Source organism: Trematomus bernacchii, unplaced genomic scaffold, assembly GCF_902827165.1.
Source record: "Trematomus bernacchii unplaced genomic scaffold, fTreBer1.1, whole genome shotgun sequence".
Taxonomy (NCBI): domain Eukaryota; kingdom Metazoa; phylum Chordata; class Actinopteri; order Perciformes; family Nototheniidae; genus Trematomus; species Trematomus bernacchii.
The window spans coordinates 27,624,484-27,642,280 of NW_022987739.1; the positions used below are offsets into that span (position 1 = coordinate 27,624,484).

The 17,797-nt window shown below is 39.9% G+C and overlaps 1 protein-coding gene across 2 annotated transcripts in view; it reads right to left on the reverse strand.

The window, feature by feature from the left end:
• Positions 1-631: 631 nt before the first annotated feature.
• The window catches only part of LOC117495311 (diacylglycerol kinase beta), a 133,906-nt gene continuing 116,740 nt past the window's right edge, over positions 632-17,797 (reverse strand). For both annotated transcript variants that reach the window (XM_034146503.1, XM_034146504.1), the window contains 3 exons: positions 4,959-5,079; positions 3,062-3,122; positions 632-764 (listed from right to left, as the gene is read on the reverse strand). In XM_034146503.1, the coding sequence (XP_034002394.1) occupies positions 666-764; positions 3,062-3,122; positions 4,959-5,079 (281 nt within the window). In that variant the 3' untranslated portion in view covers positions 632-665. The remainder of the gene's footprint in view (positions 765-3,061; positions 3,123-4,958; positions 5,080-17,797) is intronic.

The following is a 17,797-nucleotide window of genomic DNA, read 5'->3' on the forward strand; positions in this document are numbered from 1 at the left end:
AGGCCCTGCAGCGAGAGCTCTTACAAGCCGCCGCTTTTTCATTATTCATTCGGTGTGTTTCAACCGAGAGGTGGATCTCTATTTACTCACCGGCCTTGCAAACAACAAGGACTACTGCCGATTCTGCTTACTGTAGTGTTGGAGCTCTTTATTTCCCATCATACAACCTGCTTTCCTTAACTCAATTTCACTTTCTGTACTACTTTGCAAGGGACTCCCAGCAGACAGAGTTTTGTTTATCAGGCAGTGCAGGTCTCGCTGAGTTTTTTGGGCCGAGAAAAACGAAAATCCTTGTATTTGGGATGGAGGTTTTGCGAGTAGATGATTTGTTACACAGGAAAAGGTCGATACTGGTTACTGAGAGTTTTCACTTTTCATCACTGCAGGTTCCTCTGGGAATAAATTGTCTGTAGGCGTCCTGACTTTGGGAATGTTCCACGATGTGATCCCACTTTAAACTCCCAACAGTGGAGCTGCCTATACAGTGGGTGGCATGTGTGTGTTTGTGCATATGTGCTGTGTGTGTCTCTGTTTGTGTGTGTGTGTGTGTGTGTGTGTGTGTGTGTGTGTGTGTGTGTGTGTGTGTGTGTGTGTGTGTGTGTGTGTGTGTGTGTGTGTGTGTGTGTGTGTGTGTGTGTTTGTGTGTGTGTGTGTGTGTGTGTGTCCTAGTCGCGGCTGTGGTTGCGTTTCTTGAAGAAGAAGAACGGCGTCTTCTGAGGAGGGCCCAGCAGAATGGGGACCTGGTTCATGTGGGTGATCTTGATCTGTAAGAATCAGATGGAGAAGGTTAACGTATAGATATGGTAACATTTGTTATTTTCTCATGCAACAAAGAGATAATAAAAATACAAAAATGGAGATGGCAGCAAAACACACATCCTCTCTACTTAAAGATTATTTAAAAAAAAAGTTATTAAAAAAAAAATAAATAAAAAAAAATAATACATTTATTTAAACATTTAATATTTTAATTAAAAAAAACAAAATTAATACAATTAAAAGCTTAAATAATTTATAAAATACTACTACTATTATTTCCTGCTTCTTCACACACATGCTCTCCAGTACAGGTTAGCTCTGAGTGTTAGCGATGCTAATGTAAACACCGACCATATTACGTCCAAAACAGTCGGCCATTGTTTCTGATAGCAACGTTTCTGATACTGGATGGCCTACCTGCCTGTCAGCCTTCCATCTGTGCACAAACTTATCTCGTGCCCTCATTGGTCATGTGCGCGTTTGTGTGTGTTGGAGGAGGGGCTCTGTAAGGAAGTGGCAGATTTTCTCCGGTTGTGTATTTTCAAATTCTAGCGATCTCGAGCCGGTTTCTCAAATGTACCTACCCTACCTTTAACAATAGGGGTAAAAAGGAAATGTCAATAAATAATTAGACATCAGTAATAACATTGTACTTTTTTTCAATGTTATAAAGCAATTTATACCTATTATCATTTATACAACTTTAGTTAATAGTTATATTACTGTGAAAAAACTATAAAACTATAAAATAACAACCAAAATATGAGAACATTTGTTTGGATAGCAATCATTAAGTTGCAACTGAATATTATAATAATCAACCTTAAAGGTCACCTATCATGCTATTTTTAGGCAATAGCATAGGTCTCAGATATATAAAACTATATAAAAAACATGTCTATGAATCATATCGGACGCAAATCTGGATCAGCTCCGTTGTAGCCCCGTTTTTAGAGATTTGGGTACGGTCGAAAAGAGAGAGGGTTTTATTTTCTGACGCTGCGTGAATCACCGCAGACTGTTATAAAATCCCTCACTGTGCCATGGCCTTGTCACTAACCTACATAACACAAGAAAAAGCTTTTCTATCCTCCGCCTACACTATATATGAAATATCGTCAGGACAAAGGCATAATAGTTTATTTAGTTATTTTCTTTGAAGAATATAGCTGAACTGCATGCAGGTGCTGGACGTCGAGGCTGAGGATGTGCAGAGGAGGAGTGTGAACAAAAGAGGAAAGGAAAGGAGACCCCGACAAAAGGTGAGGACACTTGGTGCAGCACATAGCATTGGTTATATCTGCTCTCAATAATAAATGGCTGTCCTATGGCATCAAGAGGACTCTAATGGCGCATTTCCACTACACGGTCGGCCTCGGCCACACTCGGTACGGCTCGGTACGGCTTGGCCGCGTTGGGCCTTAACAGGGCCGACTCACTTCATGCTGCGCTTCCATTACAGTTTAGGAACTGGGGTAGTTACTATAGTAACGCAGTGTAGGCGGAGCCGTGACGTCATCTTCAATGAGAAATCCAGAAACACAACACAGCCGTTAGCTGTGAGCACTCAGAGCTCACAGCTCCTTATATATGTTCAGAAACTCGACAAAAGTTAAACAAGTACACACCACAGACTGCCTGTGTCATGGTGAATACAGTCGCTGCTTAATTTATGTCTGTATAGGCCGTTGTTGTGAGTGTGGACGGTCGGGGCATATACTGCGTTAGCTTAGCCAATCTCCATCTAGAAAAACACGAATTTTAAAAGGTTTTTCGCCTGCCGTCTGTCTGCAGACTTGACAAAGCATTAATTCATGGTTTTTACTAACCGGTATCAGTATGTAGAAGACAGAACAAATGTGTTTCTCTGGGACAAAAAACCGACATATTGGTCTCTTTGGTCTTTGAGTATGATTGAGCAGGACTATATTCTATATCCAATCATTGCGTGAAGTCATCCACCAGCTGCTGCCATGTTCTTTGAAAACCTTTATTATGATATGTTTTTATTTTATTTTCGGGGAGTGGCTTAAGTAATTGGGTTTAAGTTTCTTCTTACGATAGGGGGTTCAGTATCGCACACTATGAAGTTCAGGATCTTGCTAATTAGGGGTGCAGTAATCTTGTTTTCTTAAAGCACTGTTTGAGAATCTGGCTCAAGTTAATCGCGTGCATGAATACAATATCTACCTCTAAAAACAGTGTTCTTATGATTGCTAAAAGGGGATTCTATCTACCGTGTGTTATGTTGTGGTCATGTTCATGGACCTATGCATCTGAAAATAATTGACTGAACTCTCACCGTGCAGGGGGTCTGTATCCAGGGCTCGCCATCAATCTGCATGGGCAGCCGCCGGGACGTCCTGCAAAGAGAGAGAGAGAGATGGTGATGGGGGGGAGGCAGAGAGAGAGAGAGAGAGAGAGAGAGAGAGAGAGAGAGAATAGAAATGAGAGATAATGAGAGAAGATGAGAGAGAGCTCAGATCTGAGCTGATCTCGTCTCTCTCGACTGATATCCAGATACTCGCTCTCTCCTACTTCTCGCTCTCTCTGAATAGCTCTCTCCTCTCAGCTCATCTCCTCTCTCGCTTTTCCTCTCTGATCCTTTTCATTAGGAGGTGAGGTTGTGAAGGTCAGATCACACACACCTCTGAGGCACGAGAGGCCTGTTCACACTGCCCCAGGACAGGGTCACACACTGCACCCTTTGTTCCCATGAGACCCATTCCCAGACAGGCCCCCACTCTTTAAACTCACAGACCCACTGTATGTACACACACAAACACACACACATACACACACATACACACACTCACAAAGTTGGTTTAAGACTTTCATGCATGCCTCTCTGGATAGAGAAACACAGTATGGGAGAATGACTGAGATGAATGCTTTTTTAATTAGAGACTAGGAAAATAGTCGGGTCAGTTTTCACAACAAGTGAGAGAATGACATGTAAACGGCTCCTCTCTGTTACAGTACCGGGCTCACTGTAATAGGCTGAGAAGAATAACAAAACCATCTGAAACAAAACCACTTTCTTTGAATAAAAAAAATAAATTACCTGGTGAAGCTGTATGAGAGAACGCACATGTCCAATTACTTTTGTTTGAGACTTTACCGGCTTCCTAACACAAATTGATATGTCGAATTCAGCCCATTTGTGAATCAAACCGCTCATTTCCTGGATAATTCAAAGTGAGCTCGTGGGCTTGTTGAAATCGGACGAGAATGTAGTATAGGGCCCATTTACACAAAGATGCCATGAAAAACGTCTGACTTTAGAGACTCTTGGATGTCTGTTAGTAAGAGTCAACACTACATTTGTCAGAAAAAGTCAAGAAACGGCGAGAGACTTAGTTGTTTGTGACGGAATTATGAGTGGGCCATGATGTAATCCTGCCTCATTCATTTTCAACACATTCGCCACCCCTTGCCTTAACTGAACTGGGTTTTTTCAATGAGAGAAAACGCGTCTGACACTGACAATCTCCTGTCCTTTGCTACGTGCATGAAAAGGAAACTCTTATCTGGATATTCCCAAGAGTTAATATATCAAAATGTCTCTAAACTGCCTGAATCATTTAGTTCCTGGCTCAAAACCTGACGAACCATAGAGAAGTTTGGTCTCATTTTTATAACATCCGCAGTTTTATTAAATACCAAATATGGGTCCACTTCTCTAGATACATCTAAATCCAGGTTTAAATATTCTTATTGTATCTGACCTATTCCATTTCCTGTAAATGTAATAGCTGCATCCTCAAGTAAAGTACAGACAGCTAAAAATAAGACACCTTAAAGCTGAGTGCTCTTTGTTGAAGCACAAGAGGAAGGAGGATAAGAGAGCCATTACGATGCTGGATCCAAATCCAAACTCAACACCACAGACGGATCATTTCTCGTCCTGTGATTGTGACCTCGCCCTCGCCTCCAGCAGCTCTGTCAGTAAAGCATGCATATATGAAATGTATAATTGATCAGGTACAGGGGCCAAGTTATTGTTTAGATGCTGCAGGGATTTCACCCCTTGCACAAAAACACTCAAAAGGAATACATTTTTGATCATACATGTAGAGAACGTAGATTGTTTTGTGCAGAAAGTTTCCAGTTGGCTGACCAGCAGGAGGAGAAATGGATGGGAGAGAGAGGAGGAAGATGGAGGATGGATGAAATGTGGGGAAAGATGGAGGAGTTACCTGATGGTGACGTTGGCACACTGAGCGAGTCTGCGTCCGGCACTCTTCAGTCCGGTGTAGATCTGTCCCATCTCGATCGCCCCCTCCAGACCAACCACCTCCAGCAGTTGGTCACTGAAGTCTGCAGAGAGATATGTTTCCATAAGTTATAGACACTTTGCATGACCAAATGTAATAATACAGGTACAAGAAAAGGTCGTTTTTTGCACTGTAAAGCACATTTTCACAGATGTTTATCCCACATCTGATGCTGATAAGCTTATCACACATACGGCAGTAACACAGCAGCATTATCAATCATTTGGAGATGTTTAGTTGATGAATGTAAATCCAATATTCAATCTCTTTTTGACCTCCCCACCTTCAAAACACTGACCAAAACTCACCTCTTCAGACTAGCTTTTAATGTGTGATTAATGTTGTGTCCTTGTTTTAAATATTGTTTTATTGCTCGATTTTAATTTGACCTTACATCTTATTTGTATGTAAAGAGTCTTTGATCACCTGATCAAGTGCTTCATAAATGCAATGTATTAATATTATCTTTTTAGCTCGGTTTTTGGTCTCTACCAATTTGTATGTTTGTTTGTACAATGGTACGTTTGATATCTAATGAAAATGTAACTGTCATTGTTTGTGGTTTACAAAACACTGTAATGCAGAACCTGTTAGGCAACAAATGTACTTTGCTAGATTTAAGCTTGTGGTTTGGGTTAAAACGACAAGGGTAGTAGTGTTACTTAAGTACGGAAGTTACATAACAAACGGGTCAATGTTCACTTCTGGTTTCACAGGGCAACGTCTTATGAACGATATTAGTGCATTACTTCTTTGTAGGTATAAGTAAGAACAGTCTATTGGCCTGTTCCCTGACAACAAGAGAAATGAAATGATAAGAGCAGTAAATAGTAAAGTTGGGTTAAAATTTGCTATGAAGCTTTGAAAATATTGATTTCAGGCTCTTAGATGCACAGGGCAGATACAAATAACTGTCATAGAAACAAGCCTTTTTATCCAAAAAATACACACTTCTTTTAGATAGCCCAACACATTGTACGTGATAGGCTAAGGGGCGGGACATCTCTAAGAGGTTGACCAATCACAACAGAGCCAACCAATCAGAGCAGACTGGGCTCTGGTTTCAGACAGAGGGTGAAAAGAGGTGCTGCAGCACAGGCAGTATGAGAAAAATAAAGAGCTTTTTGAACATTGAAGCTTGGAGACATGTCACAGAAGAGGCAAACATTTCAAATATGAACCTGAAAATGAGTATAAAAGGGCCCCTTTAAGTTACTTTCTTGCAAAGACTCCCTAACACACAGAGTATGTCAATACAATCTTAATGACATTTTGAACTGTTTAAATAATGAAAAAAAAATCAGTAGTTCATTGTTACCCCTTTCACACCGGCGCTTTTCCAGCTCCTGCTGGGAGCTAGAGCCTGAAAAGCGCCGGTTTTTCCTGTTCACACCGCAGCGGCGGCGCGTCATAGCTCCGGAATGCGGTTCACTTCCAGCTCCAAAAAATTGTCGGTCCAGAGGCAAGAGCTTCGGAGCTATGACGCGGCGTCGCTTACGTCTCTTACGTCGAGGCGTGCAGGAAACCTTACTTTGACCATCCGTTCGCTGTTATTGATCATTGTGGAGATACATGGGCTGTACAGGTTGTCATGTCCGACTATCAGAAGTAGAATCATAATGAAAAATACGCCGGTAAAATGTGCCTATAGGAAACGGCTTAGCAAGTAGTCAGTTTAGCTTCGGTTGCTATGCTAACATCACCCATGTTATACCAGAGAAACTTTCATAACAGCGTTGTGATGCCAAACAGCGTCAATTCAGACTGACACCAAACAGCGTCAATTCAGACTGACACACATTCACTTAAGGGGAACTGGGGATATGTATCAGCTGCTTGTGTGACAGTCAGACAGTGAATACTTTAGAGCCGTGTGAGCTAACCCGGAGCTAACGGGAAAATACACTCCCGTGGAAGAGCAGCCAGCACTGCAGCGGTCGGTAAATGCCGCTGAAACACATTAATAAACAATGAACCACGGCACTCTGGAGAAAAGTATAAGGTTGGAGAAGTCGTTATTTAATTTAATCTGGCTTCGTATGATTAAAAGCAACACGATCATCGACCCGATGCAGTCCCCGGCCCGTTGTTGTTGTGGGAGAAAATCAGCGACGTAAACTGTGACGTCATGACGCAGCAGCGGCAGCTCTGGGCAGTGTGAACAGAGCGGGAGCTGAAAAGGGAAACGGGAGCTGAACCAGAAAAGCTCTCGCGAGGAGCTAGAAAGTGAAAAGCGCCGGTGTGAAAGCCGCATCTGAGTGTCAAACCTTTTAACAGGTGCCTCTTTTATCATCTCCTTATCTACAAATTCCCCTTTTGTGTTCTCTCTCGGTTTGGAAAGTGTGACGCCTAATGGTTAATATTTACAGACGTGATCTTAAAGGTCAGTGATGGTGTCATTTGACATTTCACTCTCAATACTTTAGCCCATAAAAGAAAAATGATATTATTTAGAGCGTGTGTGTTTGTGTTGTCTCAGCAACCGAACAGGTTTTACAAATTAATTATCAGAGAGAAATCTGAGAAACGCTTCGTCTTCACAGCCAGCGTGATAATTTGTGAGGTGCTACAGCAGAACCAAATCTCAGACCTGCTTATCTAACTGTGTGTCAGCTCAGTATTATTTCATATCTGTGGTTGTGTCTGTACATGGTAACAAGACCAAGCTGCGGGAGCACACAGACACTTTTCATTTGAAAGTCAGAACGTTTAGGGTTTTATTATTTAGGACAGAGAAAAGTAAGTTGATATAAAATACATGTGCATATGTTGTTGAGATCCATTACAGGATTAACCAAAACAACTCAAATAGTAAAGAGAGGAAACAAGATGCATGCCTTATCATATTGTAAATTATGATAAGCTGCTAATGCTAATTATTTTAGATTCTCGATCTAGTAAAGGATAATCACATGTACTTAGGCTGCTACAGATATTGTAAAAAAAAAGTCAAAATCAAGATTATTCAGTACAAAGCGGACATTCATTTCTCAAACCATGCTCAAATATCATTACCTGTATTCTAATAATTGGACAATATGGTCTGAAGCGAGACACAAAAACAGAGCCTGGATTGAGTCAAAGCTCTGCCTGTGTATCTTATCGCTGTGAGATTTGATGAACTGGATCCAGGCAGGCTGGTGCCAGCTGAACACCTCCAACATTATCCAGTCATCTCTCATGCACTCAAAGAAAGCACCAGGTTTTCCTCTGAGTGCCTCTCTGAATCACATCTCAAAATGTCAGAGACAATCTGCAGCACTTCACATTGTTGTTGAGTACATGTTTCTAATGTTAATCCCAGAAAGAAAATGCATTACTGAGATGGCAAAAGTACACACATCCTTTACTCACATGGAAGTACAGATACTCGTGTTTAAAAATACACTGGTAAAAGTAAAAGTACTGACTAAACTTCTTTACTCAAGTAAAAGTAAAGAAGTATGGGCTTTGAAATGTACTTCAGTAAAAAGTACCCATAACTAGCAGCTGTTTTAAAGAGTACCTGACCTCCCTTTATATTAATAGAACAATAATGTCATTGTTAGCTAATGAATGTTTCCATGCTGAACAACGGCAACATGACAACGTTTTCATTGGTCCCTCTTCTTTAGAGAAGACCAGGAAATGATGGATACACGGATCGTGTTCAAATCAATAGGCACGCAATGACTCTAAATAATAATGATCACGCCACCAAACACACATTCAAACTAAAGGAACCAGCCTGTTTGGGAAATGTAAGAAGTAGAAAGTACAGGTATTTGTGTTCAAAATGTAAGAAGTAGAAAGTACAGGTGTTTGTGTTCAAAATGTAAGAAGTAGAAAGTACAGGTATTTGTGTTCAAAATGTAAGAAGTCAAAGTAAAAAGTGGTCAGAAAATAAGTAGTGGAGTAAAGTACTGATACCAGAAAAAATGTACTTAAGTACAGTAACGAAGTATTTGTACTCCACTACTTCCCACCTCTGATAAAGTTTCTACAACCCTCGACCGGTTTGTTTCAGTGGAAGAGGAAATAAAAAGTAATTGAGGCATTCAGGGAACCGGTGAAAACCCCGAGGTCTCAGACTGTTGTCTGTTACTCTGTAAAAAACGTTAATCATTTCCTAACGTCGTCACACCTCACTCCTCCTGTTGGCTTTGTTTTAAACTACAACCATGTTTGTTCTGTAGAGCAAATGTTTTCTGTAAAAGCATGGTGCAACAAGTCTGAGTCATGACTTCTCACGCTTGGAAGAGTTTAAAAAAAAAAAAGGTATGAACACTTTGAGGGAAGCAGGAAGCAACATACCAATATCAGATGTCCTATTATTTTTTGTTTGAATCCAAGATTTGTTATTTTGTAAGTGTGTATTGATTTCTGGGATTCACCAATGTTTTCTTATATCTGTTCTTCTTTCAGCAGATCATTTTAGAAATGGTTGAGCGTACTCTTACCAAGATAACAAATTATCTTGTTTACAAAGTCCACAAATTGCTGTCCAACGCAAGGAAACAAGAGCTTAAAGAACATGTACGTTTATTTAACTCAATTTTACTAGTTTCTTTTGGTAGCATCGCTCTAATTCTTGATGTGTCAAATGATCTGCAACAACCCTGCCCTTATAGAGTGTTAAGGGGCGTTCATGGTGCTAGTAAACAATCAGAAACACACCTCCAACTTATGATAAAGTGGATTCATTATTCAGCGGATCTGGGTTGGAGCAGATTTGGATCGTTAAGAGCGTTTGGTGCATCTGAGTTGACATGCTTATTTCTTCTTAAATGTCGCCGGGGGCGGCTGTGGCTCAGTAGATAGAGTGCTGGACTTCGAATCAGGGGGTAGCAAGTTCGAGTCAGCATGTCGTTGTGTCCCTGGGCAAGACACTTCACCCCAAATTGCTCCTGTGGGGATTGTCCACAGTACTAAATGTATGTAAGTTGCTTTGGATAAAAGTGTCTAACAAATGACATGTAATAATTAACATAATAAATAAGAGAAAATGTAGGAAATGTAAGAGATTTAAGTTTGTGCCATTTTGCTTACCAATACAGAGACAATATGAATTCCTGAGATAAACTCCCTTGTGCCCTCTAACATGTTATTTCCAATCTATTCTAAACCTTCATTGATAAAGCAATTCACGTTTTGATTATTATATTATATTTTAAACATAGGTGTTAAGTCTTGGTCAGTTATTCTCACTGTGGTCAAATTAAATCCATGCAAAACATTGGGGTAAAGTAGGTTTTAACATCTGGCTGATATAGAGTTTGTGTTTCTTCTTCACGTGTGTTAAAGCGACTGTGGACCTGCGTGTGTGGCGTTTACAAAGTGCTGCCATTTCGTGCCTGGCTTCAAAGAGGATTGCTGTTTATGTGGGAATCATTTTTGCTGCTGAGTCACTGGCACCCTTTCAATATTTCAGATGACAATTCAAAAGAAAATGTCAAAGCATGCAGAGAACAAACATTTAAAAATCAATCATAGGCTGTACTTTTAAATAAAATTGCCTGCAAAACATGCTTTGTGCGAAAAGTGCTCGAGAGGAAATGAAATAAACGACAACAATTCACTCCACACTAAAGAGGTGTGTAGTGATGCAGCTGTTTCATACTTTAGGCATTACAGTAGCTGTAATTCTGCAGAGCGTTATATGTTATTTGAACTTAATATGAGTGGATTTGATAGAACTGCTTGCATACAATATGTATTAAAGTATCTTAAGTTATGGTGCATCAATGCAGAACGGTTATGTAGGTGCATAATCACTATAATAATGCTTTATACAACATATGATAAGAAAAAGTTATTTTAAATAAAAATCTGCATCCTATTTCAAAAGTTTTCCCCATGGTAGAAGACGTAATCCTGGATATTTAATCATGTATTCTAAACACAATAGGATCAGCGTATACAAAGCAGTGTTTACTCCTATGAGGGTTGAAAAAAAAGCGAATATCGAGAAATATTACTCAGTACATGATCTCATGAATCCTGATCACATGTTCATTATCCTGCATCACAACACAGAGACGATGCCTCATCTGTTTGTTTAGACCCTCTGAATCCCTCTGTGTCTCTGCGGAGTTTTCCAGGAAATAATTATAATAGGATTGGGCGTCCATTAAGAGTTATAGTGGACAGTTGGAGACTAAGGGATCAGGAGGAGGAGTGACACAATGGCTACACATGGCAGATGGGAATTATGAGAGGGGCTGGATGTTTATTAAAGGATTTAAATGTTTTGAAGAGTGGTGCAGGAATTAGTCCTGAAACCCAAATATGAGTCAGCAAGTAAATTATTTTTTAAATGTGTTTGTTGTCAGCAACCTGAAATAAGGGAGAGATTTTAAATGTGTTTTCTACGACATAAAATACCCCACTGGTGAATTTAAAAACGGCAGTTGCTAAGTGTCACGCCCAACATTAGCCGCCTTTAGCTTAGCGGTGGTGACGTGTCATGTGACCGTGCTGTAGTTCCTTTATAGCCCAACATTAGCCGCCTTTAGCTTAGCGGTGGTGACGTGTCATGTGACCGTGCTATAGTTCCTTTATAGCCCAACATTATCCACCTTTAGCTTAGCGGTGGTGATGTGAAGTCATGTGACCATGCTGTAGTTCCTTTATAGCCCAACATTAGCCACCTTTAGCTTAGAGGTGGTGACGTGAAGTCATGTGACCGTGCTGTAGTTCCTTTATAGCCCAACATTAGCCACCTTTAGCATAGCGGTGGTGACGTGAAGTCATGTGACCGGCATGGATGCGGGAAGGGGGGGTGCTGAGGGGGGTGCTGAGGGGGCTGCAGCACCCCCATCTGCGAGGCTCCACTAGCACCCGCAACCCCCCCGCACCCCCAAACGTGGCGCACCTATAGGCCTACAGTGTAAGCGCGCCACAGTTTCGCCGCTGCGAGGCTCCACTAGCACCCCGCCCCCCCCCGCGCCGCACCCCCAACTCAGACTGACTTCCCACGTCCCTGGTGACCGGGCTGTAGTTACTTTATAGCCCAACTTTAGGCTATAAGTGTTGTTTATAGGTGGAGATTATCCTGCTCATAAGTATCAAAAACATGCATTTGCCACAGTTCCTATCTTCTGCAATATTCCAAAAAGCAATGGAAAAATCCCATCCCGTCTCCTCCAACAATGCAACATACAATAAACAAATAGGAATAATTAACTATGTACATGTAATACACTGCACAATGGAATGAAATACTTCTTATATTTGATACTGGAAGTACAGATGGATGAATCTTTCTGCAGAGTGAGTGTGTGATGCAGCTCTCTCCGATACAGCAACACACAAGAGGTAGCAGAGTGTACACATGTCCTATTTCAGGATTTAAAAAATACAGTGCTATTCATTTCCTTTCATGGTGCATTATTAAATATATACATCCTCCTCCTTTGCACACCCACCTAAACACCTCCACTTCCTCCAAATACCAAAAACTGACTGGATGTAAAGATGGATGAAATGTGACAACGTTTTGAAAATGACACTTGCTCGAATGTCTCAGTGGAAACTAGTAGCATTCGTAAAGCACTTTTCTGTTATAGTATTAAATATATAAATCAAACTCCTATGCACATTTACTTCCTTTAATTTATAAAAAATGTGCAGTTGGAGACTAATGGATCAAGACAAAGAGTGACACAATGGTTACCCATGCAATGAAATCATGCAGTGTGTCTCTTTCTGCAGTTGACAGACAGGAAGTGAGAGTCTTTGGTGCAGCACTGTCTTATAATGCAAAACAGAAAAGGTCCTATTTTAGGAAAACAGTACAATTCATATATCCTTTGTCTGTTATTCAATACAAATACATAAATCCTTCTCCTTCGCATGCCCACCTCCTATACACCTCCACTTCCTTAAAAACACCAAACATGTGGAGTTGGAGACACAATGGCTACATATGACAGATACAAACTAAATAAAGATGTCTGGATGTAAAGATGGATGCAGTGTTTCTTTCTCTTCTTCTTCTGCAGTTAAAAACAAAGGGAGCGTGTGATGTGAACAGAAGAGGTAGTGTTGACATGTCCTACACCTCCACTTCCTCCAAACACCAAATATGGGCATGCGGTGCTGCCAGTGTCCCGGAGCGAGGGCCTGATGGCAGTGCGATCATCAGATCTCTACGCTTTGGACTCTCAGGCAACCAGCACAGTTACTTCTCAGTGAGGCAGAGCTAAGAATAGACCAGAACAGCCTCTTACATAACGCAGCCCCGATGCATTCTGGGACGGGATGGCATTGCACTTGCCAAGCAGCGGGCAGCGAGAATCGTCTCTGCTGTGCTGCTCTGTTTCCTCTGACTGCTGTGCAGGCAACCTGAAGGCATTTCAAATGGATTTGGAAAGGTGGCAAAGTTCTTTCTTCTAATTTAATACTAACTACTTATTTAATTCTTTATGACTTCAATTGCCTTTTGCCCGTTTGTTTATAAAGTGAAAATAAACTGCTTTTGTTCTGCTGCATTCATGTCTGTTGAGCAAATCTTTTTTTTTTTTTAAAGTTATGTATTAGATATTTTTCCTTGCAGGATTGGCCTAGTTTTTGCTATAGTTTGATGCTGACAGGCCCCTTAATCAGACTGGGAAGAATACAGATTATTTCTGATATTTTCCAAAACATCTTCATAATTTTAGTAATTAATAAAGTACAAAAAATACATTTAAAAAAAGCCTTGTGGTATTAGGTTTTGTGCAAGCACTATCGCATGTTTTCAAATGCTCCATTTTTTCAGTGGCAACAAGACAGAGGATTATTACATTTTGTACAATTGTACATCTTATTTCACTTTTCTAAAATCTGGGTCGGTGAATTCAACATTTTTAGTTGCTATTGGCTATTTATAAATGGCCTGTTTTTTCGAGGAATCCTGTGTTGATTCTCTCCCATCAGTGGTCTGCAGCGTATCAATTCTAACAATATAGAATCAGCCATCGTTCTTTTAAACTCGACCAAGGTAGAAAACACACATTTATGATTCCTAAATTAAAAGAAAGAGGAACTTTAGGCAATATAGGAACTAAAGCACAATCACATGACTTCATGCCACCACCGCTAAGCTAAATGTGGCTAATGTCGTTTAATCGTCTCTTTTAGACACTTGTTAGCAACCTCTGTTTTTATGACGCATAAAAGGGTCAGACATTCATCAGCGGGGTTTTTACTGACGTATTTAATGTCGTCGAATAAAGCACTTTGTTAACCACAGACCTTATTTCAGGCATCTAACCAAACACACGTCCAAAAAAACATTGACGACGACACGAGAGAAAGGGAAGTGGTAAAATGCTGACTAATTTACGGTTTTAGAACTCATTCCTCCATCAAGTCACTCAATAACAATAAAGTTATGTCACAAAGAAATAATCTATCTCCTTCTCTTTGCAGCATTTATGAGCCTTTTCATGAGATTTGATGACATAATATATCCAAAAGCTTCCTCCATTAAAATGTAGTGATGAGATATTTATATCAACGCTTCAATTATAAGACAATTTAAATCCCCCAGAGGAATAGCTGCAGCTTTTCATTGTGTATTAGCATAGAAGTGTTGGGCTATAATTATCAGCAGGCATATTTGTGTTTCCTATTTCCGCCCACACACACACCCCCCCGACGGCCTGTTATTGTCTCAGGGTGGTCCGAGTCATGGCAGATGGTCACGAGGAACCGAGGCTAACCTAACGCCAGCACCAACTGAGGTAAAGGTAGCGGGGCGAGCACTTGGACTATTGTCAAAGAACACTATGTTACTGCAATACAACACACACACACACACACACACACACACACACACACACACACACACACACACACACACACACACACACACACACACACACACACACACACACACACACACACACACACACACACACACACACACACACACACACACACACACACACACACACACACACACACACACACACACACACACACACACACACACACACACACACCACTGACTCCTAACATGGTCTGTAAACAATTCGCAGCAACTTTGCACAATTGTAATGCGTAGATAATCCAATGCCAATATGTGTCTGTATATATTTCTATATATTCTTGTATCTTAGTGAGACTGTATATTGTAGAGTACTCAATTTATTCAATATTTTCGTTATAATGTGTATTATTTAGATACTTATATATGTCCTTAGTATTGTGAATTTGAATATACTTGCTGCTAGTCCATCCATCCATCCATCCATCCACCTACCCATCCATCCATCTATCCATCTATCTATCTATCTATCTATCTATCTATCCATCCATCATCCATCCATCCATCCATCCATCTATCTATCTATCTATCTATCCATCCATCCATCCATCCATCTATTTAAACACCCAGATGGTAAAATATCCAGTTTTGTTCAGAAAACATGAGAATCTTTTCCTGATGGGAGATAAACAATCATGGGAGAGAACAGATTATATAAAGAAATGTCACTTATTTTATTCCCACTGTATTCAAAAGTGTCCATTTAAAAGATGGTGATTCATTAACTTGTAGTAAATGTATCACTGGAAGGTCGTCCACTCTCCCACCGTACACGGAGAGAGAGTCAGCAGTTTCTTTATACAGGAAACGTCTATTTCTAGCCACACAAACGCGTGGGGAGGGGGAGAATCAGAAGTAATTATAGTCTGCAGTTTTCTGTTGTGTGAGAAGAAAACAATACGCAGTCTCTAGATGGGATCGGCTTCATGGGAAGCAGGAGAGGGGAAGGTGGAAAGTATTGGAGTACAAATACTTTGTTACCGTACTTAAGAACATTTTTCTGGTATCAGTACTTTACTCCACTACTTATTTTTAAATGTACTTCTTACATGTTGAACACAAATACCTGAACTTTCTACTTCTTACATGTTGAACACAAATACCTGTACTTTCTACTTCTTACATGTTGAACACAAATACCTGTACTTTCTACTTCTTACATGTTGAACACAAATACCTGTACTTTCTACTTCTTACATTTTCCAAACAGGCTGGTTCCTTTAGTTTGAATGTGTGTTTGGTGGCGTGATCATTATTATTTAGAGTCATTGCGTGCGTATTGATTTGAACACGATCCGTGTATCCATCATTTCCTGGTCTTCTCTAAAGAAGAGGGACCAATGAAAACGTTGTCATGTTGCCGTTGTTCAGCATGGAAACATCCATTAGCTAACAATGACATTATTGTTCTATTAATATAAAGTGAGGTGTGACGACGTTAGGAAATGATTAACGTTTTTTACAGAGTAACAGACAACAGTCTGAGACCTCGGGGTTTTCACCGGTTCCCTGAATGCCTCAATTACTTTTTATTTCCTCTTCCACTGAAACAAACTGGTCGAGGGTTGTAGAAACTTTATCAGAGGTGGGAAGTAGTGGAGTACAAATACTTCGTTACTGTACTTAAGTACATTTTTCTGGTATCAGTACTTTACTCCACTACTTATTTTCTGACCACTTTTTACTTTGACTTCTTACATGTTGAACCCAAATACCTGTACTTTCTACTTCTTACATTTTGAACACAAACACCTGTACTTTCTACTTCTTACTTCTACTTCTTACATTTTGAACACAAATACCTGTACTTTCTACTTCTTACATTTTGAACACAAATACCTGTACTTTCTACTTCTTACATGTTGAACACAAACACCTGAACTTTCTACTTCTCACATTTTGAACACAAATACCTGTACTTTCTACTTCTTACATTTTGAACACAAATACCTGTACTTTCTACTTCTCACATGTTGAACACAAATACCTGTACTTTCTACTTCTTACATTTTGAACACAAATACCTGTACTTTCCACTTCTTACATTTTGAACCCAAATACCTGTACTTTCTACTTCTTACATGTTGAACCCAAATACCTGTACTTTCTACTTCTTACATGTTGAACACAAATACCTGTACTTTCTACTTCTTACATTTTGAACACAAATACCTGTACTTTCTACTTCTTACATTTCCCAAACAGGCTGGTTCCTTTAGTTTGAATGTGTGTTTGGTGGCGTGATCATTATTATTTAGAGTCATTGCGTGCCTATTGATTTGAACACGATCCGTGTATCCATCATTTCCTGGTCTTCTCTAAAGAAGAGGGACCAATGAAAACGTTGTCATGTTGCCGTTGTTCAGCATGGAAACATTCATTAGCTAACAATGACATTATTGTTCTATTAATATAAAGGGAGGTCAGGTACTCTTTAAAACAGCTGCTAGTTATGGGTACTTTTTACTGAAGTACATTTCAAAGCCCTCTTTACTTTGACTTGAGTAAAGAAGTTTAGTCAGTACTTCTACTTTTACCAGAGTATTATCAAACGTGAATGTCTGTACTTCTACTTGAGTAAAGGATGTGTGTACTTTTGCCATCTCTGAGGAGAGGGGAAGGTGAGGAGGGAAAGAAAACAAATGAGTCATGGAGAGGAGACGCAATTGGAAGAACATACCTGAAATAGCATGTTTCTTAAAAGGTCCTGCCAATGACTTAATTTATTTCACTAATTACTCATCGGAAGGAGTTATGAGTTAGCAGGGCCTCGTTAAGGTGCAGTGGTTGGAAGTAACTAAGTACATTTACATACACACTTAATTACAGTACATTTACACTTACAGAAATATTCTATTTTATGCTACTTCATACTTCTAATCCAATACATTTGGAAGAAAATACTGTACCTTTTACTTCATTTATTTGACAAGATTAGTTAGTTACTTTGCAAGTTCATATAATAAAT